At 43.2% G+C, this 23,310-nt stretch overlaps 1 protein-coding gene across 2 annotated transcripts in view; it reads left to right on the top strand.

Moving 5' to 3' along the window:
• RPTOR (regulatory associated protein of MTOR complex 1) overlaps positions 1-23,310 on the top strand; it is a 135,754-nt gene that overhangs the window by 64,669 nt on the left and 47,775 nt on the right. For both annotated transcript variants that reach the window (XM_032199470.1, XM_032199469.1), the window contains exons 10-18: positions 5,918-5,993; positions 8,895-8,996; positions 12,050-12,133; positions 13,577-13,687; positions 18,508-18,582; positions 19,211-19,276; positions 19,924-20,115; positions 21,391-21,531; positions 23,107-23,224. In XM_032199470.1, the coding sequence (XP_032055361.1) occupies positions 5,918-5,993; positions 8,895-8,996; positions 12,050-12,133; positions 13,577-13,687; positions 18,508-18,582; positions 19,211-19,276; positions 19,924-20,115; positions 21,391-21,531; positions 23,107-23,224 (965 nt within the window). The remainder of the gene's footprint in view (positions 1-5,917; positions 5,994-8,894; positions 8,997-12,049; positions 12,134-13,576; positions 13,688-18,507; positions 18,583-19,210; positions 19,277-19,923; positions 20,116-21,390; positions 21,532-23,106; positions 23,225-23,310) is intronic.

The raw sequence follows: 23,310 nt of genomic DNA, 5'->3' as shown, positions 1-23,310 counted from the left end.
TTTTGTTTTACTGCTTGCAGCTTAAACGGTGGTTTGAAGTGTAGCTTCTCCTGTACATATTTGCATATATCCTCCCTTCCATTATCCTCTGGGTGCCAGTCTGGCTTCCTGGACTTTGCTGCTCCATTCGCAGTGTTCGCAGAGGATTGCCAAGTTTCTCTCCTGGGAATAAAAATGGGATCTGCATGTGGACCCGATTTGTGTCCCAGCAGAAGGCTGACTGGAGAAGCAAACTACTGTTGTGTTAGGATATTTTTTTTCACTGTGTTTTGCGAAGTCATAAGTCAATGCCAGCGTTTCACTGGAAGCAGTAACACACGGTCTCTTCTGAACTTCCCATAAGCTGCCCTGATCTCCCTCCTTATCTGAGGTGCATCAGAGAATCTGCCCTCGTGATGCTCTGCGCTGGCCTTGCAATTCTCGCCGTTACTGGCAGGAGCTATGAAATGTTTTTTCTGCTTGACTGAAGCATCAGTTTACCTTATGAATAATTATGCCTGCCCCTCTTCTGAAGTTAAATCTGGACCGTTTGCTCTGTTTTTGCTTACCTTTGGGCTTGGTTGATAATTTTGCCGAAGTCACATATCTTGAGAGTCTTGCACAGGTGTAATAGAAGTGCTAAGGTTGTTGGAGGTATGAGTGTCTGCCTTTTGAGTCCTTTTGAAAACATTTTTTTTAAATTGTGACCAATTAAATTGTCATTCTACACAATGGCTCTGGGAGACCACTGCTACCTGTTTTGTTAATTGTCCTTTTCACTTAAACAACTGATGAAAAGTGAAAGCTTAATTTTTGAGGGAAAATTTGACCCACAAATTATCTGTCCTTATATTTCACCAAGAAGGGCATCACATTTAGGAATCAGGAGAGCTGAGCTATGATCCGGTCCTGCTCAGTATATTGTGACGTGCTGCTTCATTCCTCCGTGTCTGTCCTTGGTTGGCTTGCTCTGTTTCACCTGCTTTAGGTGTAAACCCTTCCAGGCATGGGCTGGTTGTGTCCGTGTGGTGCCTGGTGCTGTAGGTTCTTGTATTAATATTAATATATATTGATTGACTGGCTGAGCTATGCAACTTCGAGAGTTGTTTTGTCTGTTGTGCAGTACAAATAGGAGGCCTGATGCTCTGTCAGCATCTTGGTCTCAGTTGTGATGGATTATGGTTTATATATTACTGCTGTTGGCAGCAAGTTATATTCATGGCCTTTGAATAGACCCAATAATGTATTTAGAAATATGTCCTAACATAGGACATATATTAAGAACGAAGTACCTTAATTACACTGTGGAAGAACTATGATTTGTCCATAATAGAAATATTGCAATAGTATATAAACCAAGCATGAAATTCCAGTTGAAAGAAAGTCATAATATAGTGCAAATAAAATACACTTGAAATGGTAGCTGAAAGGGAAGTCATAATACAGCAACCCAATTACAGGTGAGAGAGGAACCAGAGTCTTTGTGGGGGTGTTGCCAAATAGATGCAGGTCTGCTCACTGATTTCATGGAGTAATGAGCCTCAGTTTGGCTGCACAGAAAAGTCTTAGCATCTCGGCAAGAAGTGATGGTTGGAAAGGGTATTTGGAGCAGTTTGGCATTTGAAGAATTAGGTTAATTCAGATCACACTGTTGATTTAACCAGGTATTTTGTGTGTCTGTGTTAGACCACTGGTGGTTCCTAGAAATGTTAAAAACTACAGATAGCTCAATGGAGGGAAATGTAGGGCAAACACAGCAAAACGTGTGCTTTAAGTTGCAGCTACGGTGAGGGAATGCACTGGTAGAAGGATTTTGTAGTTGTGCCAAATATTCATAGCAATAAATATATCTGTATTTCAAAAATAGCTGTCTGAGCATCTCCCCAGCTGTCTTCCCCTAAAGCAGGCTTAGGGAGTTCACAGTGTCACTGCGAAGCAGGTGAATTTAGGCTGAAATCTGAAAATTCCATCAAACAAGGTATGTTGTTGAGTTGTACTTGCAGAAAAACATAGAAAATCTTGTCCGACATATTTGCTACAGAGTGAAATATTTAACAGTTCCAGGAATACAAACTGTGAGCAGGTACCCTGGTGCCTGAGCCCCTAGACTACAGATGGCTTCAGCTTCTCCTTAGCTGCTGCTAAGCAGTAAGAAATACCATTTTTCACTAATATTATGTGCAGTGCAATATAATACAAGCTACTCCCAGAAAAAGACAGAATGCCAGAAGATGTCAATAATACTTTATTAAATAAAAAAAAAAAAAAAAAGTGACACAGGAGTTAAAAGGATTAGACACTGACTCAGAAAATTTTAGTTGAATGTGAGAAAATCTGCCTTCATGCTCTGCCAGCTAATATAGCACATGTGGGTGAAGGAAGACTAAAGCACATCTCTAACCATGTTTCATTTATGTTGCTGAAGTATTACTGTGGGCTCTCATTTCTGAATGTTTCATGGATTTACACAATAAAATGGCCATTGAGCAGAGCTGGCATTCGCGGCCTTCTGTTCCTTGTGTACAAGTCCAAACTTTGCAGCACCCTGGGGGAAACAAAGTAAAGGCAGCTGGATGAATTAACATTAAGTTAATAAAAGTTTAACCAGTCCTAGTGTAATGAAATTGGTATTGGGGAAGGGGGAGAGATGGAGCCTGGGGACATGCGAATGGGGACTTTGTGCTGAAGGGCTAAGAAATACTGAAGCTGAAATAAGAAGACATATTTCTATCTTAAAATGAGAGAGCGACTGGATTCAGGAGAGCTCTTTCACTGTTTAATTTTTATTGTAGAATTATGAAAGAGCAATGTTCTTTCATTTTTCCTTTTCATATATTCAGAAATGCTGTATCCTTTCCCAAGACGATAGCTGGCATCTTGTCTTTTGAGGACCTTGTTGAACTGACGGGTCGGTGCAGGGCGTTGTTGGTTTGTGTTCTGTACAGACTGCTGCCTCTATTGCTCTGCAACGGGGACGTGGGGTTGTTGGGAGAGTGCAATAGTGAGGGAGGGAAGGACAATGCTGCGGTATTACCCAGCTCTTGAAGCTAATGTAGTGAAAACAAATCTTCCACAGCACTTTGCAAACGGTAATCTCCACGAAGAAGGAAGAGAGGTAGCAATCTCTTGGGCTGGCTTTCATAAATCACTTCTAGGACACAGTGCCACCCATCCTTGTTCCCCTGCTGCTCCCTAATTTATCTCCTGTTTGTGTGCTAAAGCGTAATATTAGTTCAGAGAGCATATCTACAAATTGCCTACCTTTCTAGTTCCCTTTGGCATATTGAAACAGTCAATCACTTCTCCTACTACCCATCACCAGCAGGCATTATTTTCACCATGACTGTATCGAGCAGTTTTCCCCCTCTGCTTTTCTCCATGTACTCAGTGGCACCAGTCCTCTACCATTCTTTTGTGGCTTGTTTTGAATCTTTTAATTACCGTAATGCCTATTTAAAAGCAGTCATTTATTTTGCCAATGCAGTGAGTTAGCTGAGTGACAACTCGTTCATGAATTATGCAGCCCAAAGTCTAGCAAGCAACGTGTAGCTGTTCTTCTAGGGGTTGGAAATAGCGTGGTGTGTACTTCGGGCAAAACTGGTGTTTACTCATGTGTCTCGTTGGGTGGGCAGGTTTTCTGTCTTGTTTCTTACGGAGAGGAAGCAGAAATGGCATGTTGGGCTATTTCGGAAAGGCTGGAGAATCATTTTAAGCAGTTGAATTGATGGGAGTCTCTTAAGCAGTTGATGTTAATCAGTAGCTCTCTAGTCTGTGATGAGCAGTAACGTTAAGGTTTTATGTCGGTGGTTACACTCTTTTAAAAGATTGAATAACATCAGCTGTGTGGCCACATTGATTTTTAATGGCCTGTTTTTTGAAGCATAAAAAGAGATTTTGTTTTAATCTACTAAAAGCTCTTTTTAAATTTTAGTTTGTTCTTTCTGATAACATTTAAAACCTTTGAGAATTGACCTTGCAGGGCTGCTTTAGACATTTTTATAGCAGTATTAGTGCCTCTTACCTAAAATGACTTTGAGGAGCTCAGCATCTTAGTTCTGTGCCTCTGCAGTATAACGACCCACGCAGAATCCTTTTATAGGCAGCCACGGTAAGACCAGTTGTCTCTGATCTCTAAGCCCTTTTCCTCCCTCCTAGTAACATTTACCTCAAAAGGCATTGTGTATTGGCATTTTCTAAAGTCTGAGAGAATTTCTTCAGGTGATACTGCCCATTCCTCCAAGCACCTGGTAGTCAGGAATATTCATTCTTTGCTTGAAGCAAAATTATCTTTATAATTGTACTAATTGACTTTTCCTCAACGAGGCATAAACATATCTCATCAGTTCTGTGTAAACATTTTGGCTCCAGCATGGGACTTTACTGAGCATGTGGGAAGCATTTGTTGCCTGTGCTTTGATTGTCTCTTGACTACCTCTTAATTATATTGGCAGCATATTGTCAAGTGGAAGGCAAACGCTGTGGAGCGGAGGGACAAGGTCTGGGACAGCTAAAACGAGCTGCATCTCTTGAATCCATAGAAAAATGCAAGAGCCTTGTCGTTTATTTTTCTGTCTAATTGGAGAGGTTGTTTTTAGCTGAGAACAGCTGCCAGTTAGGCTAATGGGATAGATTTCGCTCGGTAATTCTGATGGGAGGATTTGTTTGACTTGGAGCAGGGCGATTTAAGAACTTACTAGAGCAGGTAACTGAAATGCACTGTATCGATTATCACATCTGGCCTTATGTCTGCAGGCGTTCCTAGAAGAAAAACTGCTTAAGCCTATTGAGGTAAACCCATGATGGCCACAAGTCATTAAAGAACAAATGTGTCTGGAGAGTAAATTAGTTTCTTTTGTTTAAGAAACCCAGGAGGTGGTGGGCTAACTTGCTAGCCTCTCAGAGTGCATAAATTCATATGTTAAAATGAAAAGAGCATGGGATGTCTATGGTTAGAGCGGGGATAATGGTTTCTTGGGTGAAAAGTACCCATTTCACATTTTTAGAGGTGTTTCGGGAACTTTGGAGACCAAATCCATTCATTTTAGTTTGGCCCTCTTTTAGTTTAGTGTGAGCATTTTGAAGCAGACAGTACCACGTTGCATTTGCACTCAGTCTACCACAACAGCTTCCCTGGCCACTGTGCGTAGTTTATGTGCTGTTAGTATTATAGATCACAATACTTTACTATTACGTAGCACAGCGGATAAGTGTAAAACCAGAACTGTTTAAATGTTTCCTGTTCTTCCGGCTTAGTGTTCATCCCTCCATCCTTAGGGTGAGTCACGTAGAGAACTTCTTGTCAATAAGGTCTCTGTGCAAAACCAGCCTGGAGTTAGATTGATGGAGACTGAGTTCCTTTTCTCAGTGATATGTACAATGACAGTGCCTGTGTCGAGGATGCTGAAAAGGAGAGTTAGAGCAGCAGTGTAGGTACATGTATATCCCCACGGTATGGGTTGGAGGGCTTGTCAGCAGGACTGCATCTTCCCAAGCTGTTCTGATGTGACTCGAATACAGAGCAAGCAAGGCTTTGGATGCATACAGGGAGGTGTGTGCCTGAAGGATTATGGCTTGGAGCTAATCTAGGATTAAGTTCATTTTTTTAATTTAAAAAAAGTCATAAATTTTTGCATGAGAACAGCATATAATAGCACTTAATTCACTCCTGCGTCTCTGTGCATTACAGAGAGGAGCAGTTTCTGCGAACTTCAGCTAGAGATATTGTTACCTTGCTCACAGTGGTGGGGCAGCATGCTATGATGCTGGACTAGACCTCCTCAGTGTCTCTGAATAGTTTTCAGGTGTTAAAACTGCCTTTAGAAAGGGAATATTAAGCATTACTAAGCCACTCCGACAGCATTGCTTTGTCCATATTCTTGTATGATATTGCTTACGGATAACTAGTAATGGCTTTTTCCTCTTTCACTGTTTTGTCTAGGCAAGCATGGGACCTTGCGGTTGATATTTGCCTTTCCCAATTACCTACAATTATAGAGGAAGGAACTGCATTTAGGGTAAGTTACATAATATATTGAAATGTTGTGTCCCAGCATAACCCATTATTGGAAACCTCAGTTCAGCACTTCACTTTTGCTTTTTTAAATTTGAATTGTTGCAATTTAGTGGTTTATATTTTTGGAAAACTGTAGATCTAGATTCACCTCATTTAGAAGAATAGATTTAACATAAACTTCACACTCTTCACTGTTGTATATGTCTGAGTCAACCCATACTGAATTCAAACACCTGTTTCTGTAGGTGTATTTGTATGAAATATATATAGATCGTGTGTGCCAGGATGCCTTTTCGATGTAAAATACCATAAAAAGGACATCTACTAAATGATAGTTTTCTGGTCTTAAAAGTTGGTGAGGAAGAAATTCTTGCCAGTAGAAATGGTGTTTGAGACCTGACTTTCAAAATTTCTGGGCACTCAATCACAACTAACAGTATTGCTATACATACACACACACAAAATGCCAGCATGATTTTTGTAATGAAAGACTTCAGCTTCACACAATGCAAAAATTAGGTCTTAGTGAAGGTATTTTCAAGTAAACATAAAATAGAGGAGACTGAGCATATGTCCAAAGCCTTTTCTTACTCATAGTGCCACTAATGAGTCACTGTCTGTTGTGTTTTTTTTTAGCAGAGAGCAGAAAGGTAAAGTTTTTAATACTGTATTTGGCTTCAGTTCCTCTAGTCAGTATAGATTTTTGATATTCCTTTGATATTTTATGGATGGAAACCTTTAAATAATAGTTACTGTAGAATCTCAGATGCCTATTCCACTATGACGTTCTCACAGATTCTGGATTGTGAATTCCATTAAAGTCACTTAGAAAAATCCATATCCAGATATGGGATATTCATATCCAGTTATAGCCAATGTCCTATCTCCCAGTTTGGATTTGCTACTGGAAGTGTACCCGAAGAGATTCACAAGGTGGGGTTGTAATGATTTATGAGGAGGTTTCTGATCCTGACAAATGTAATTTCTCATGTATTTTGACCAGACCTCGGGGTATGTGGAACTCTCAGTCTGCAGTCACAGCTGGAGGAGCTGGGTGCTGCAGGTTCCCAAACTGGCCTAGACACTAGAAGTAAAGGCAGGAGCAAGTCCTCATCTGTGCTCGGCCTTACACTTTAATTTAAAATCCCGCCCAGTTAATACCGTGTAGCTCCGTGCCTGTTGTGTAGAGAACAGTTACTAACCTGTTGAATGTCTCTCTCAGACACCTACCGAAATAGCACAGAACTTGGCTATTAGGTTGGGAGGGAGTGGGAAGGTTTTAGCTTTGTCCTGTGACAAATGGTGGGGGAAGACAGACATTGCACATCTCTGATCTACTCCTTGTGTTCTAATCAAAATTTCGCCCTCAACCTTCTTGATTTATTCCGGCGGGAGGTGGTGTATATCAGAGGAGGCTTGCTGCTGGCCGGCAGTAATGCAGCAAGGGATGGTTGTTTAATGCCAGGCAGGTGAAGGGGCGTTGTGTTCCTGGGGTTAGTCAGCCTGCTCCCTGCCGGGGCTGACAGAAGCGGCGGTGCTGGGCCCGAAATGCCCGGGGAGCCCAGGATCACTTGCGGCCTTTCTCTGGCCCCGCAGGCCGCTCGGGGCTGAGCGTCCAGGCAGGCCCTGGATAAAGCAATCCCTAATCTCCTTAGGGCTGTTCTGTTGCAGCAGCACGATATAAACCACGTGCTCCCGGCTTCTGCTTATTCTCTTGGTGTTCTTTGCTAGTCAGGCCTGGACAATAACCCAAGGGAGCAGAGCCTGGGGGCTAACGATGGCGGGGGCCTGATGGGCTTCTTGTGGGTTTGGGTGGGTGTAGGCCCCCTCCTCCCATCTCTTCCCTGCCCTCGATTTTTGTTTCCCCAGGATTTCTAACTGGATGTTAGTACTTTCTGACACCTATTTTGTACTACAGGCTGTGCAAGCTAGGTGGCAAAAAGAAAGGGGGTGCTCCCTGGCTGATGTGCCCAAGGACTGTCCGTGGAGCGGAGCTTTGGGAGTGGGTGTTGTGTTATTGACCAGTCCCCGATGGTGTTAAGGGAACAGATAAACCTAAATATTTTAGGTTTTTCCATAGTACTTTTCGTGCTGATGTCTAAGCACCAAAGCACAGCTATTAGCTGATATTGGGAGTTCATCCCACTCCTGATATGTTTCCCTGATGCCCTGCTAAAGGTATTAAATACTGCAGCTCTCTGCAGGTTACTTCTCTGTTCATTTATCCAGGATATCTCTGTGAGTGGGTTACCTCCAGTTAAATGTGTGGGTTCAGTATTGTAAGTACACTTACAGGTTTTTTGTTTGTCTTTAGAAAGTAATTTTACTGTGTTATGGGGGTCAGAAGTGATGGATAGCTAAATAAAAGGTTTGAATTAAAAAAAAAAAAAAAAAAAAAAGACATCTACTTTGCAACCCAAGCCAGCACATCTGAATGGCCACCTGTTTGGAGGACAGGTTTATGGCAGCCAAGGAGGAGTGAGATGTGGATGGATTCATTTTTCATTGCTGTTGGACTGCATTCACTGTGGTCTGGGCAGAGGCAGCACTGTGTGCTAAAGAAGTGAAAGTACCTCTGCAGAGCTGATAAATTGACTGCTCTGTCTGCATCTCATGTGGAAAGGGTTACCCAGATTTTCCCCGGAGCTTTTGTGATACCTTTTCCTGTTTCTCTAGCCTTTCCTTCCCCTTTTTCAAACACTTATATTGGAAAATGCAAATATATTTAAAGGAAATTGTATCTGATCAGTCCTTGGAAAATTTCTTCATTAAAAAAGAGACCAAACAAAAATTAAATAGAATACTTCTTGGAGACAATAAACCATTTGAGTCCGTAGGTTCCAAGACTAGCTGCTTCACTTGTTCTAAAGCCAAACCTGCATCCATATTCTTGCTTTAACAGCACAGTCCCTTCTTTGCGGAGCAGCTGACGGCATTCCAGGTGTGGCTGACGATGGGTGTGGAGAACCGCAACCCTCCGGAGCAGCTCCCCATCGTCCTGCAGGTGAGCTCGGCCGCCGGCCCCTCTGTGCACAGCTCTCCCTGCCCGCTGAGTGCTGCGCTGCCAACCAGATGGCGTTTGGGTACAGAGATTACGTGGGCTCCTTCAGGAATAATTAGAGCTGATTGCGTGTTTGCTAGACCTGTGCAGATGAAGATAAAGTGCTTTTCTTCCCCCGTACCTTCACTCTCTGTTGAGCACGACTTCCTGGTATCGTCCATTTGCAGCTTCAACAGTGTCAGGCTGTGCTGCCTCCTATTTTGCTGTGAAATAGCAAGACTTTTTCACAGAGTAGCACATCTTTGTTTTCTCCTGTAGTATCTCCTCATATATGCTAGCTCTGTCATGCAGAGACTTTATCTCCTGTATGTTTTCTCAAAGTGGGCATTGCTGCAGTGTAAATGGTTTGGAAACGGCTTCCTTTTCTGTGCTGCTGGTACAGCCTGGTAAGTGTTCCCTTTAATGCGATGGTGAAATTTCACTGCAAGAACAGAAACAAGTCTCTGAAGACTGTGCCTGGAAGGAACGTAGAGTTCTGGTAGGCATTTGCTCAGACTACACAAAGTTCATTTGTAGAAAGAAGAAGTAAATCTAGCAGAAACATAACACCTCATTTCAAATCATGTTTTATAGCGAGGAAAATATGACAGTTGTTCATCTGCTCTTGCCCTCTCCTCAGATGTTTGTATTGACGGAAATATAAACCCTCATTAAGGTAGCTGTGGTATCTTTTCTATCAGGCAGCAAAATTTAAATTCTTCCTGTTTAAAGGTACATGGTTCCAGTCATCTCTACAAGGATGTGTGATTTCTTTCACTAAATGTGAGAAGACTCACCTTCCCTCTGTTAGCTACCAACTTGTTTTGTGACTGACAGCACCATCAATCTTTGTGAGACCAAATCTTAATTTCCCTAAGCCTCCCAAGTCTCGAGAGATCAGCTGGATAAACAAATGTAAGGTTTGTCTCTGTCACTGCAATGGGAGAAGGCAGGCTTCTACTCTAGCACCAACGTTGCTGCTTTCCAGTCAATTATTTGGCACCAGAGGACTCTGCAGGTAGCTTAACCTTGCAGTGGAATTGAGAGGTCACCTGGCGAAGGAATCTGCTTTCCTTCCCGGAGCAAAAATGAGCTAGGACAAGGTAATTATTCTTACAGTTAAGGTGTACGTAGTTGTTGAGTGGGATAAGTTGGCTTGTTAACAGTTTGGAGATGCTTTGAATCAGAGAACAACAGCTTAGGAAAGGAGAGGAACTGTGTTTCAGACCCCCCTTTGAGTGCCTTTTTGCTTTGAGCCCCTGAGAGTGCTTAAACTGCACTGCTGCAGCCTGACAAAGGTTGATTCTGTTTTCCCATTTTAGATGTGCCCCTGGGGGAAGATAGTACTTGAGTGCCAGGGGCACGGTGCCAGCCATGCAAAGCTTGGCTTTCTCAAGGGCACGGAAACGGTCCTTTGTAAACGGCCTTCTGTTGGCTTCAAGAAGTTCCAGATTCCACTTCTTGAAGTTCCAAATTCCATTCCAAATCTTGCTGTGTATGGGGCAGGTTGAACACAGGTGGCCTCCTGGTGTGGGGGGGAGAGGAGTTATGGAAGACAGCACTCAGCATATGCAAGCGCTCGATGCTTGAGGAGGTGCCTCCTGTCATAGGATTTTTCACCTGGAAATCCTTTTCAGTTACATGCTTTTTTTTTTTTTTCCCAGCTACAATAGAATTTATGGCTTTACTTTCTTTCTTTCCTTTTTCTTTTTTTTTTTTTTCTTGAAGGTCAGTTAATAACACCATTGTCAAATCTGTATGCCTCCCATGCCTGCATAAGCACCCTGCATCTGATATGTTCTTTGCTGTCGTTTCAGTTCTGCCCCAGCTTCCACCATGCCCTGGTTTCTATTACTGCTTTAATCTTAAACAGCTGGCCCTGTTATTCCTGTGCTGGGCATCTTTAAAGCACACTGTTAATCGTGCCAAGTTCTGTAGTAAGTTTATGGAATAGGCTGGTGCCAACTAGGGCAGGATGACCAAAATGCTTTCTCTTATGACCTGTCTTGGGATCTGAGCTTGCATATTCAGAGGTGAAACAATTAGAGCAATTAACACGCCCTCCCATGTAAGCATCTTTTTCATCGGGACTTTCTCTGCACAGCTTTAGTATCTAGTGTCAGTTGTCCATGATATGAGATGTAAGCCAAGTAATTCAGTTATTTTTCAATATTAAACATGAAAAACAATTTAATTTGAATATGCAATGTGGAAAAACATTGAGAAGGGGATGGAATTGGGGAGCTAAATCAGCGAGTTGCTTTTCCTAAGACCCATGCTGAGGGATGTTACTCATTTTAAACTGAGGATTAAATGTTGCATTCCAATATCTTACATCTGTTAAGGAGATTAAGAACTGAAAGTCTGTCTGTTAATATTTCACACCAGGGTAGGTATAAGCCAGTAAACTACCACCTCATTATTGTTGTCAGACTCCGTTTTAATGAGATTTTTATTAACGACTAATGTGACCTTTTGCTTCCCCCTTAAGTCTCTTATATTGATTTGCCAAGGAAAGCAAAGCCTCTTTTTCTTCTTCTGAGCTGTTTTGAGTACTGGCAGGCTGGTGCTGCTGCTCACCTTTGAGTCCTTCCTGCAAATGCAATCCTGTTTCTGCTTTACCAAGAAAAGGCAGAAAGCTGAGAGTATTTCAAATCTGTAGTGGCTGCTTCCAGCTAGCAGAGCTGTGCTGCACAGGTACCATTGCACTTCAGAGAAATATCAACAGGGAGAGCAACTGGAGCAACAACTGGGAGCCTGAGGGTGCCTGTATTCCATGGAAAACATTTGCAAGTGTCTGCCGAAACTTCGTGGAGGGGAGCATTGCTGGAAGGGAGCAACCCACTGGTGATGCTATTCAGTGGGGTGAAAGCTTTCAGCAGCCAGGGTTTGTCCTGCTACTTTTTCCATTTAGATTGTCATTTTTTTCAAAGTTACGTGATGATCCCGAGGTCCTTTTATGTTCACAAAGAGCTTTGTTTTTTTCTAGTAATAACTGTTGTCCCTTTCCTCTACAGGTTCTTCTGAGCCAGGTACATCGGCTCCGAGCTCTCGATTTGCTGGGAAGATTTTTGGACCTGGGGCCCTGGGCAGTTAGCTTGGTGCGTTTGTGTTGCGTGATGTCTTGTAAAAGTCAATTAGACCCTCAGTGTAGGTGATAAATATAAACAGTGATTTATGGAAGGGAGGTGTGGAGGATAGTCCACGGATTTGAAAAATGACTGCGTTTTATGTATTCTTCACTCATATGAAATGGAGCAAGCATCCCTAAAAGAAAAGTGGTTTATATTAATCAAGGAGGCCAAATAGCTTTTCATTTGCGTTACTACAAAGAGGAGTTACTTAGACACGGCTGAGTGTAAAATATTGGAAGCTACAAAACTGGAGGAAATATCCAGGTCAAGTAAGGAGGTTTGTCATGTAAAATAAATAACAACAAAAAGCACGTATGTTTATCATCCTCCTCTCTCAGCTTACTAGCTGCATCATTTTCTTCTCTTCTTTATCAGTTTGGTCTCTGGGTTGCATAAGCTTTGTATAAGCTCCTCTGAGAGGAGGCAACTGCCTTCTGCATTTTGGAAAGTGGCTAGCACAATGCAGATAATAAATAAGAATGAAACAGAGGAGCAGTTAAAAGCACGCTTGTAAATGGAGCTATTTGTTGGTAACGGTGATGAAGACGAACCACCAGCTGGCAGAGAAATGCCTCTATGATGGGCCTTTTTATTGGCCTTCTTTACCTTTCATTTCCATCCTCAAGACTCCTTCCTGCACCACCTGCAGCTCCTCACAGCCAGCTTATCCCACAGCAGTAAGAGGAAAGTATGCTTTAAAGGTGGTTTGAAGCCCTCTGGATTATAAACTTCTGTGAGGATCAGAATGTAGCTGCGGGTAAGCCACAGCTGCCCTTGCTGTGGCTGTTCTGCATGTTGGGGGGGACCCACCAGGATCCCAGGCTCCTGGCAGCATGCCCTCCATGCAGCTGGCACGTCCCCGAGGGAAAGTGCGATCCTCCCCGTACGGTTTCTTTCCATGGCAGTCTGGGAAGGGTACCGCAGTCACGGTGGGATTCTCAGAGATTTAGCACATCGCGTGTCCTCCTGTGAGCAAAAAGCTTGGTAAGAAGTCTGTGTAAGTGAGAGGCCTGTTTAATTTCCAGTGGGAAGACTGTAATTATCGAGCTTTTGCAATATGTTTACTTGTGAAAGCAAATGGCCCCATCAGAGAAGAACACGACATATCATGAAGCATAAAATAGCACAGGCTGTAACGAGTAGAAGCTAGTGCTAGATTAACTCTGAGTCTCACCGGACCAAATGAGTCTGAAAATACCTGGTGACATCCAGGATTAAAATGAGCAATAGGCAAATACGCAGGGATCCCCAATTTACTAGAAATGTGTGAAATTGTTTTGTACCAGATTTCTCATCTGTGTTATTAAATGTGCTACATCTTCACAAAATGTTCAGTTCTGCCTCTGTGCAGTGCTGCTGCTGCAGAGCTGAGGGGTTTCTGAGGATTTGCTCTTCTCTCTGGCTCCGCAGGCCCTGTCTGTTGGCATCTTCCCATATGTGCTGAAGCTACTTCAAAGTTCAGCTCGTGAGCTGAGACCACTTCTTGTCTTCATCTGGGCCAAAATTCTCGCAGTGGACAGTGTGAGTACTTCCGAATACAGCTGCTCCTGTGTTTTACAGCAGTGTGCCTTTTTCCCCTTTGCTTAATCCAGTTGCTTTACAATTTAGATTTTCTCTTGAGGCACTTCAAAAGGATGCTGTATTATCTGAAGACCAGTGTATTTCTCATTAGATTATCCCACTTGTATGCAAAACTGATTTTTTTGGTGACTTTAACTTAGGAGTCCTCTTCCAAGTCTGATGTGATACTTACTATCTTTGTGCATTGCTGCAGTGAACATGGTTGGGGTAGAAGTATTTATCCCCCACAGAAGACATTTTATTCCTATCACAGGTCCACGATTCTGGTCTTCTCTACAATATTTTGTCACCTTCAGGTTAAGGTTTAAAAATGAGCCCTGTTTTTTTTTAAAGGTGGTCTTAGCTCTAGCTTTTTGTTGTTGTTAGTGCTGGGTTTTGTGTTTGTTTTTTTAAATAAATAATTGAGCAGATAAGTAATTATAGATACATTTGTAGTCGTATATATGACTAGGATTTGTGGTTGCAGTTAGTTGAGCACTTGAAAATTATTAGGAATGCTACACACAGTTAATTGTAGGCACAATTATAAGCTGATCTACAAGCAGTTTAGACAGCTTTATAAGTTGGATCTTGCCTATTTTGCTTTTTATTTTTATTATCTCTCTTCCATTTCAGTTTGGAGAATAATACTGAATTTGTTGGAATTTTTCCCTGCTGCTCATATAGCATTGTCAGGTTTAGTTTTATAAATATATTTTCATTAACATCCTAAGAGGATTTTGGAAAGCAAAGAAAATGAAAACTATTCATCTTAGAGCTACTCTTGAAAATCTTATTTTGATGCATGCCTCTCCATGGCTCACACTTCAGCCCCAGGTATGTTATGGAGTAGGCTCATGTATAATTTACGTGGGTGTCACGCCATCCTTCACTGTCTCTGGTGGCAGAGCCAATCTGAGAGTGCTCTCTTTCCCCCCTGCCCTCTCCTGCCAGCATCAGTATTGCTCCCTTGCTCTGTTTTATTGCCCTGTTCATTTGGTAGGCCACGCTTTAAAAAACAAAACAGCAAAAATGCTTTTCAGTTCTGTGTTGGTTTTCTTCCCATTGTTTCAATTCCCTATCTCCTCAGACAAGTGGTGTAAGTGAGATGGGAGGAGAGGGCAGCAGCAGCAAGAAAGGGGAATGAACGTCACCAAGGCAGGGGACAGGCGGCTGCTTGGATTGCTGCACCGTAAAGGGAGCAAATACGTCCTAGTATCAGAGGCTAAAGGACTGCTGTATTGATAGCTGGCAAGTGAGAAGAAAGCAGTGTCCTTCCCTCTCGAGGTTTGGCCGTGTACATTTGAAACAAAGCATTGCAAAGATTAAAAAATGGTGTAATTGTGGGCCTGGTGTAATTGCGTGGCAGCACACACATGGGTGAGCAGGAGGCTGCGGGGCCACAGTTCTCGCCCTGCCCTGGGCTGCACTGCCTGGGTCAGCACAGGGGGAGTGGGGGCCACCTCTGTCACCCAAGCAGAAGCCATCGCCCAGCATCAGGGGACGTGTATGTGTGTCCAGGTGTTCTGCCAGGTAGTCTTCATCCCTACAGTACCTGAGCAGCTCTGTCTCCTTCATCCACCACCCCCTGACGGTGCACTGTGTTTGGTTCCAGGAGACGGGAGCTGATGAAATTACTTTCATTAGGACTGGAGCTGAGCTGATTGCTCACGCCTCTTTGCCTGGGGTATGAGTGAGAACAAGTTATGTAAGACTCCTAAGTGCCCTGGAGAGCAGAACATCCTGCTGAGATAATACTTCTGTTCTGGATCCTCCTGCTCAGACAGGGAGGCAGAAGGAAGGTGCTGTGGGGTGAGACAGCAGCGCAGTGTGCCCCACGTCCCTTCAGACAGCACTGTCCCTCCTCGTGGTATCCTGCGAGTTATACCTCAGCATTAACGAATCACAGGACAAATCAATGACGTTATAGCACCACCGCATCTCAGAATTGTTTGTGCGATGTGTAGGTGAAAATAAGCACGGGAGTATTTAGATTAATCTGCTTTAATTCCATGTATAATCAGATGATTTTTCATAGGATATTCAATGAGGACTTTAGTCATCTCTTCCTGAAGCCTGCTGGAGTATTTCTAGACAGTCCACCTGCAGAGCTGCATAACAAGGGAAGGTTCAAAGTTGCCTCCTGTAGGTATCTGGCAGGTATAGGTTGGTGTAGGAGTAGCATTATGTGCTGCCACACGTAGATGGCCATAAAACTGGCAAATGCAGTTTAGGTCAAGATTTTGCCACATGCTACACTGATAACGTTTGGTAAACAGCACAATCAAAATTTGAAGTACTTGAATTTAACAGAAAAAATTCTCCCTCTTGTGATTAAGGATTATAATCAGAAATTTAAGCAAGGCCAGAAAAAAAAAAAAAGCAGTTATACGTAAAACAATGTTGAAAGAAGTAAATATTACTAATGTGGGATAGCAAAGAAAGACTTCATAGCACCTGAAATAATTGTCTGAAGACAACAGCAAACAAACATTTGTCCTACTTTTTGAAGGAATAATGACACAAATTTTGTGACCTTTGTTAGCAGGATTGTGACTACCAACTCAACTCTTATGCTTAACACAAATATTCAAGTTAGGTGTTCCAGGAAGATGATTCCCTGCCCACGTAGGGCAGTGATCGGGATCCCCACAGCTGTGGCAGTGCTGCTGAATTCCAGGAACTTGTGATATTTCTAGAGACGAGTTACACAGCATGCATGTCGTTTTAGGGAGGAAGAAGAAATCTGTGCTCTGTGGCTTGTTTTGGTCACGTTGTGTTGTTATTCACAAGAATAGCTGCTTATTCTTTGAAGAAGTGTTACTGATGTTGGCTTTCCATATTGTTCAATAGGATCTAAACAGGGAGGATTTGAGTAAATGCGTTGGCTTTATTAAAGCTGCCTCTCTCCCTTGAGCCTCGGGTGATGGAGCAACAGTGGCAGCACAATAACGTAGTGTAAAGATGGGCATCCTCTCTGTGCTGGTGTCTGTCTACATTGCAGCTAAGAGGTTTTTATTTTTTCTTCTGAGGAGTTAAAAGCGTTCCTGCTGAGAACGGAGGGTGGAGGGGGGGGGAAGCCTATTTTTTGTGCAGCATTACACAAAAGTCAGGGAAGCCTCTCGTAGCTGCAGCATGGCATCAATTCATTTCCTCTGCTTATTTGGTCTGCCAAAACCAGCGTCTTTACTCCCTTCAGCAATAAAATATTCTCTTGCATCTCTGTCTTGCCATCCCCTCTCCTTTCAACAGTTAGTTCCCTCCTTCACCTCCTATGCCTGATAAAAAATACATGATCCTGTCTCTGGCATAAAGCATACAGTAGAACCCCTGTCACAGGGGAAATTGAATGCCAAGTCAGTTTTTACTCCCTTAAATTTTCACTTTAGTAGTCTGCATTCTCTCGGTTTGACCCTGATATGTCATACATGAAGCCCGAGCTGGTATGTTAGCACGAAGAAGTTCTTGGTGTACGCTGAGCTGTTGAATCGGGGCCGTGTGCTTCACTGCTGATGCTGCCCTAGAAAACCTGCATTCTCCTCCCTGCAGGGCTTACCAGGCAGCGGAGTTACTCTGCAGGCTTCGACTGCGTGTAGCAGGAAATCATGTTGTTATGTGCTGCTGTTGTACCGGTGCAGTTCACGTCAGCACTTGACCAAATAATGCAGAGATCAGTCGTGTGTGTGCGATGAGTCGAAATCTTCTTGCCAAAATACAGTCTCACCCAGGTGGGGATTGCACAGTACGGGGGATGAATAATTCCTTCGCCATCCCCTTGCAGGTTTACTGGTAACAGCTCAGTGACGTGGGTCCCTATAAAAGGAACACGTGCCAGGTTTATTCAGTGCTGCCGTCTCCGAGAGCTGTCTTGCTTGTAGAGACAGTGCTTTAACGTTCATGTGGACACCTCACATCCTGGCTGCAGGGCTGAACTGGAAGGCTGCACCTTCTGTAACTGGGCAGGGGGTGAGGTACACGAGAAGGGTGAGGTGCCAGACCCACCTCGAAGCTTCCCCGGCTCCACAGCCCTGCAGATCAGACGGGGCCAGCCTGGGGGAAGAGGCAGCCGGGGGCTTGTGCAGCATCTGAGTGCTGGGCAGCCAGGTGTGGCCACCAAGGCAAGCTGCTTGCTGGGACGTTGGTAGCTGGCCTGAAGCCATAATGTCCTCTGAGAGGCAAGCTCAGGGCCTTTACCCCCGTACCTGGGGACTGTTACAGATTTGACCAGGATTTACACGCATTACACAGATATCTAACTGTGCAGCTAGAAGAAAGTGAGCAGCAATTAGCAGCAAATCTGATCTGTGGTAAGCTAATTGCCATGGCATGGGAATGGAAAGCAGGTGGAGAAGTAGACCAGAAGCTTTTGGAAGACCTTGTCTTACAGCATCTTTATTTTGCTATATGTGAGAAAAAAAGAAAAAAAAAATAGTCAGATTCCTCCTTGGTTTTGTCTTTGATGGCTCTCGGACACTGGTAGAGGTATAATGTGGGGCAGAAATGTCAAATTTAACTCTTTTCCTCAGTAGAAGGTCATATTTTTGGTTACTGTTTCTGTCACTTACGTGGCTGTGGTTACTCTCTTCCCTGCTGTCCCTTCCGAGGGGTGCTCTGCTCATGGCCCTGATGGAGGGGATGCTCTTTCCTTTGCTTCTCACATGAAAACTGGACTTGAGAAAAATGGTTAAGACATGAAATATGCATACATCATTGGAGGAAAAAATACTTTTATGTTAGTGTACTCACTGTTTTTTTTCCTTTGTCTCTGTTTCATTTTTCAGTCATGCCAAGCTGACCTTGTGAAGGACAACGGTCACAAGTATTTCCTTTCAGTTTTGGCAGATCCTTATATGCCAGTAAGGACAAGTCATCTTTATTCAGACTCTTCTAGCATTTGCTTAGCTTGTCGGGGCTTAAATGTTGCTGTTCTGATGCAGCTGCTGCTCAGGTAGGGCTGCCTCCCACCTCCAGCTACAGTGAGACCTGCTGCTCTACCGCAGTCAGAGCTGAGCCATGGAGTCAGCAACTGGGGAATTAAAAATGCTAGTGCCAAGTTGTGTGATGGAGACAGCCAAATTTGTGTGAAGCTATTTAAGCCCAGATTACTCAGGGGTGAAGATGGGAGCTGTGGGTTTCTGGGGGCTGGGTGCAGAGGCAGTCCAATTTCCCTGTAACTTTCGTAATTCACTCTGCAGAAGTTTTTTTTGTGTGGTTTCCTGTAATGAATATTTGTATGCCTCCTCCAGAACAATACACGGAGGTTGGTTGGGAGGATCATATTGGCAGCCCGAGGATACAAGTTTATCAAGTGTCTGAGGCGTATGACAGGGCTGGGTGACAAGAAAATTCCAGTTCTCTCTCCTCTCTTGCTCTTTTAATGAGATCATTCTGAGTGCAGTTTCTATCACATGTTTCAGAAAGTGTGGAATGTAGTTGTTCTCTGACCTGTTTTCTAGATAACAATTAGTTGTATATTGTTTTAAGGCTGAACACAGGACAATGACTGCTTTTATTCTGGCTGTAATTGTTAACAACTACAACACAGGACAGGTGAGTCCCAACATCCTTTTTCCTTTCATTGTCTCTCCTATTTGTTCTCTGCTTTGTGCCTTTCCTTTGATAAAAATGTCCCGGCTTGCATTAATGCACAACCCTGAACAGGGGAGCTGAAATAGAAGGTTGCTTTACATTATTTTTTGGTGGAATAAAAGAAAAATTGACCTGGAGGTGTGACAAACACATTATGGACGCGGCACCTGGACGCGGAGGTTAAGGACACAAGTCACTGAGCAACCAACCCTCCAGGCACTACACTGACACGCTGCTAAAGAAATAGTGCCTAGGTCCTGTCGAGTGGAAACTTGATGGCTGTGATAAAGTTCTTGGGAAGAGTGTATGGAATGAGCCATAAACCTTAGGGCTCTGACAGGTGCAAGGAGTATTTCCAAAGAGGAAAAAACAAGCTTTAAATAATACAGGAAGTATTTCTAATGCTGAACTGTTTAGCTAGCTATAGCAGCGTGTAGTTGACCTTCCCTTAGTGCTCCTTCCAAATGGTATTTTGGAATAAAATCAGTATATGACCAAGGAATAATTATTTTCTCTTGCTTTCCTGTCTATTTCAGAAATAATCTTCTTTGCTGATGATGAGATGGGAAGATGTCAACCAAAATAAATTGCATTGATTTGTGTTTTAGGAAGCCTGCCTTCAAGGAAACCTGATTGCTATTTGCCTGGAACAGTTAAACGATCCACATCCTCTTCTGCGTCAATGGGTAGCCATTTGTTTAGGACGGATTTGGCAGAACTTTGACTCAGCCAGGTGGTGTGGTGTGAGAGACAGCGCTCATGAAAAGCTCTACAGTCTCCTCTCTGATCCAATCCCAGAGGTAAAAATCCAACTTTTTAAATAAACAACAGCCAAGTTGTCAGACCTCTGAAAGCAGGCTGCAGAAGTACTCATAAAACCAGGGCCTTCAAGAGCTTCATGATTGTGTCTGGTTCAAAGAAAGATCTTATCACTGTTTCTTCAAGATGGTTCAAATCATACAAGCCCTGTGAGAGAAGCAACTAAAGAAATGCAGGGGCTGTTCCTACAGCCCAAAAGTCTCGAAGTCTTGGAGCTGGTGATAGGAGACAGCACCTTTTTTTGCTTCTTGGCATATCAGAGGCATTTTAAAAATGTGGTCCCAAAGCTCACTGTGTGTTTCAAAAAAACCTCTAATCTTTTTTATCTGAGTATGAAAACTGTTCTCCTCCCGGTATGTTTGAAAGTACATCTTTAATTGAATGTGTTTTACCCTTGTGACCAACTCTCCAAGAGAGAAGAGATTCTTGTGCAGAGCATGCCTGTGATTGACAGAGCCTGTCAGACCCCAGTGAAATTACAGTGCATGTGGGAGAAGTAAGCCTGGAGATAAACGCCAGTGCTGACTTGCAGTGATTAAAGATTGGATTCCCTTTTACATTCAGTCTCCTGTCCTGTATTCTCTATCTCCTTTCTCTTGCCTAATCTTTCCCCCATTTTATAAACCATATTTATTCGGTGATTAGGTTTACCTGTCCTTACAACACATCTGCAGCTCTGTTTGGGGAGCTGAGTGATCGTTTCTGCTTTGTGAAGCACATTCTGCACTCACTGGTTATACGGTATCCCCACTGTTTTCAGTCTGCCAAGGCAAGCTGTAAGCCATCTGATCCCTCTGTTCTTTGTGTGATCTGGCAAAATTTGCCCAGATTTGAGCTGCTGTATTTTCTCCTTTCCCTTTTCCCATTTTCTGCTACCTTTTTGTATGCCCTTATCTGAAGACTGTAGTTCAGCGCTGTTATTAAAGAGATCCACATGCCAACAGTAACTCCCAGTGTACCTTATTCCTATTAATTAATATTCTGTGCAGTGTCAACTGGAAAAATCACCCAGGGGAAGGTCACCGAGTATTCTGGGAAATTAAATGTACTCCTTCATCTGTGAATACTTAAAAGTCAGTGCTTTGATGAACCTGTTTTGGTTCTTAGTCTCTGTGGGCTTCCGTTTAGCCCTCACTATTTACCTGACACAGTAGCCTCGGTTTCCAGAGATGCCATTTGTGAGGATAAAACATCCCAATGGTGAGCTCCAGGCTGGAACCAAGAGAAAAATAATAATGAATGCTTGCGTCTCGCAGGTTCGCTGTGCTGCAGTCTTTGCACTGGGAACGTTCGTGGGCAACTCAGCTGAGCGGACCGACCACTCCACCACCATCGACCACAACGTGGCGATGATGCTGGCCCAGCTCATCAACGACGGCAGCCCCATGGTTAGAAAGGTAGGGAGGGGGCTGGCGGTGCAGGAGTTTGGTGGGTTTGTGCTGGTGAGCTCTGCACCGTGCTGAATCAGAGTGCATTATTGAATAGACTTTTTAAAGAATCAGACTCATTTCAAAGCGTCTGGTTCGTTGTGAAGGCTTTTAGCTTTGGTTCCTGCTGAGAAGCAACAAGCACGCTGACCACACCGTTTGGGCTGCCTGCTCAGTGCAGGATGGCCGCGTGCAGGAGCGCGCTGGGATGCTGGTTCATCTGCTCGCCCTTTTTCAGTGCATGTACCATGATGTTTCATTTACTATGCAATTTAAGGAGTCCACTGAAAGGAATAATATAACTAGTATGTATTAAGTCACAGTGTCCAGTAGTTGACAAGATTGTCATTCAGATCAAGGTGTTTCTGCTTTTTAACACTGAATCTCTGATTTAGCTCATGTCTAAAGTAAATTAAGTAAATGTCTAACACAGCAGTAACAATGTCAGGATTTTGCGGGCATTTTTATTTCCTGGCTGTACATTTTTGTGTGGTGGTGTTTGTTCTTTGAATTTGAAGGGAATGCAATAACAGAGATATGGAAGGAGAGGAGTTACACTGAAGTCTTTTTCAGGTGGACAAAACCCTGAGAATTCTGGTTAAGCAACTATTCTGTTAATGCTCTTCTGTTGGTTTCTGTTTTGATTGCAAAATCTTACATTACAGGATCTCAGGTTTTAAATGAAACGGTAATCTGTTGCTAGAACCATGGAGTTTGTGACAGTCCTAGGGAGGAAGAGAAGAGGGAAGTAAGAGTACTGCAGAGAGAATGTGAGAGCTTGTAAAAAGATCTTCTTGCTTTTAGAAACCATAAGGAGGGATGACAGAATGGTTACAAGTAATACTTCAGGTCCTGGAGAATTATTTTCTGCCACACCGTTGTACAACAATGGTACATTTTATGTTTTAGGTTGTTTTTGATGGGATGTAGTTTGGTGTCCTAAAACTTGCGTTTGCTTAACTGTGGAACATCAATACCCTGACAAGTAGTCACCAGCATTATGAGGATTCATTTTGGTTGTCTTTTCCAGCATTTATCAGTTTAATTAAAGAGAGAACTGCATGTCACACTATACGCTCGTTGAGATTCATAAATCTCTATTTTGGAGATTAGTCTCCTGAACAGAGAACAGCAATCAGTGCCAGATCTTCACCTCTCCTGTTTGCTCATTCCAAAAGCACAGCAAATGCTGTCCATTGGAGGGCCTGAACTTCACCATCTCTACCCTCCCTACCCCAATAATTCAAGGTTTCTGCATTGCACTGATGAGAATGAATTGTCTCGATCCTTTGTGGGTATGCAGCATCGTCCTCACGTTAGCTGCTGATATGGCAGGTCATTGCAAAGCTGGCTGTGGGATTCAGCGTGGGGCCAAACAGCAAATAGCAATTGCTGTTGGTTGTTTCTACATTTTCTTAATATTAGTCTGGAGGTCCATCCAATAATATCAGTAGTAATGACCATATCGTTCTGACTTTTCCTTTCATGTGTTATTTCTGATTTATATAACAATGAAATACCTGTTTTCTTCTGCTCTTTCCATAGGAGCTGGTGGTGGCTTTGAGTCACCTGGTGGTTCAGTATGAGAGCAATTTCTGCACCGTTGCCTTGCAGTTCATGGAAGAAGAGAAGAATTACCCTCTCCCTTCTCCAGCTGCCACAGGTTTGTGGGTTTTGTCTTTATGGACAGGAAACTTGCAGCCTGTTAGTGCTTGAGAATGTTACCTGAGTAGTTTGCCCAACACAGTG

The sequence above is a fragment of the Aythya fuligula genome, chromosome 18 (genome assembly GCF_009819795.1).
Source record: "Aythya fuligula isolate bAytFul2 chromosome 18, bAytFul2.pri, whole genome shotgun sequence".
Lineage (NCBI taxonomy): Eukaryota > Metazoa > Chordata > Aves > Anseriformes > Anatidae > Aythya > Aythya fuligula.
Note: the sequence above shows the minus strand (reverse complement) of the source record. Positions and strands in the feature narration are given on the sequence as shown.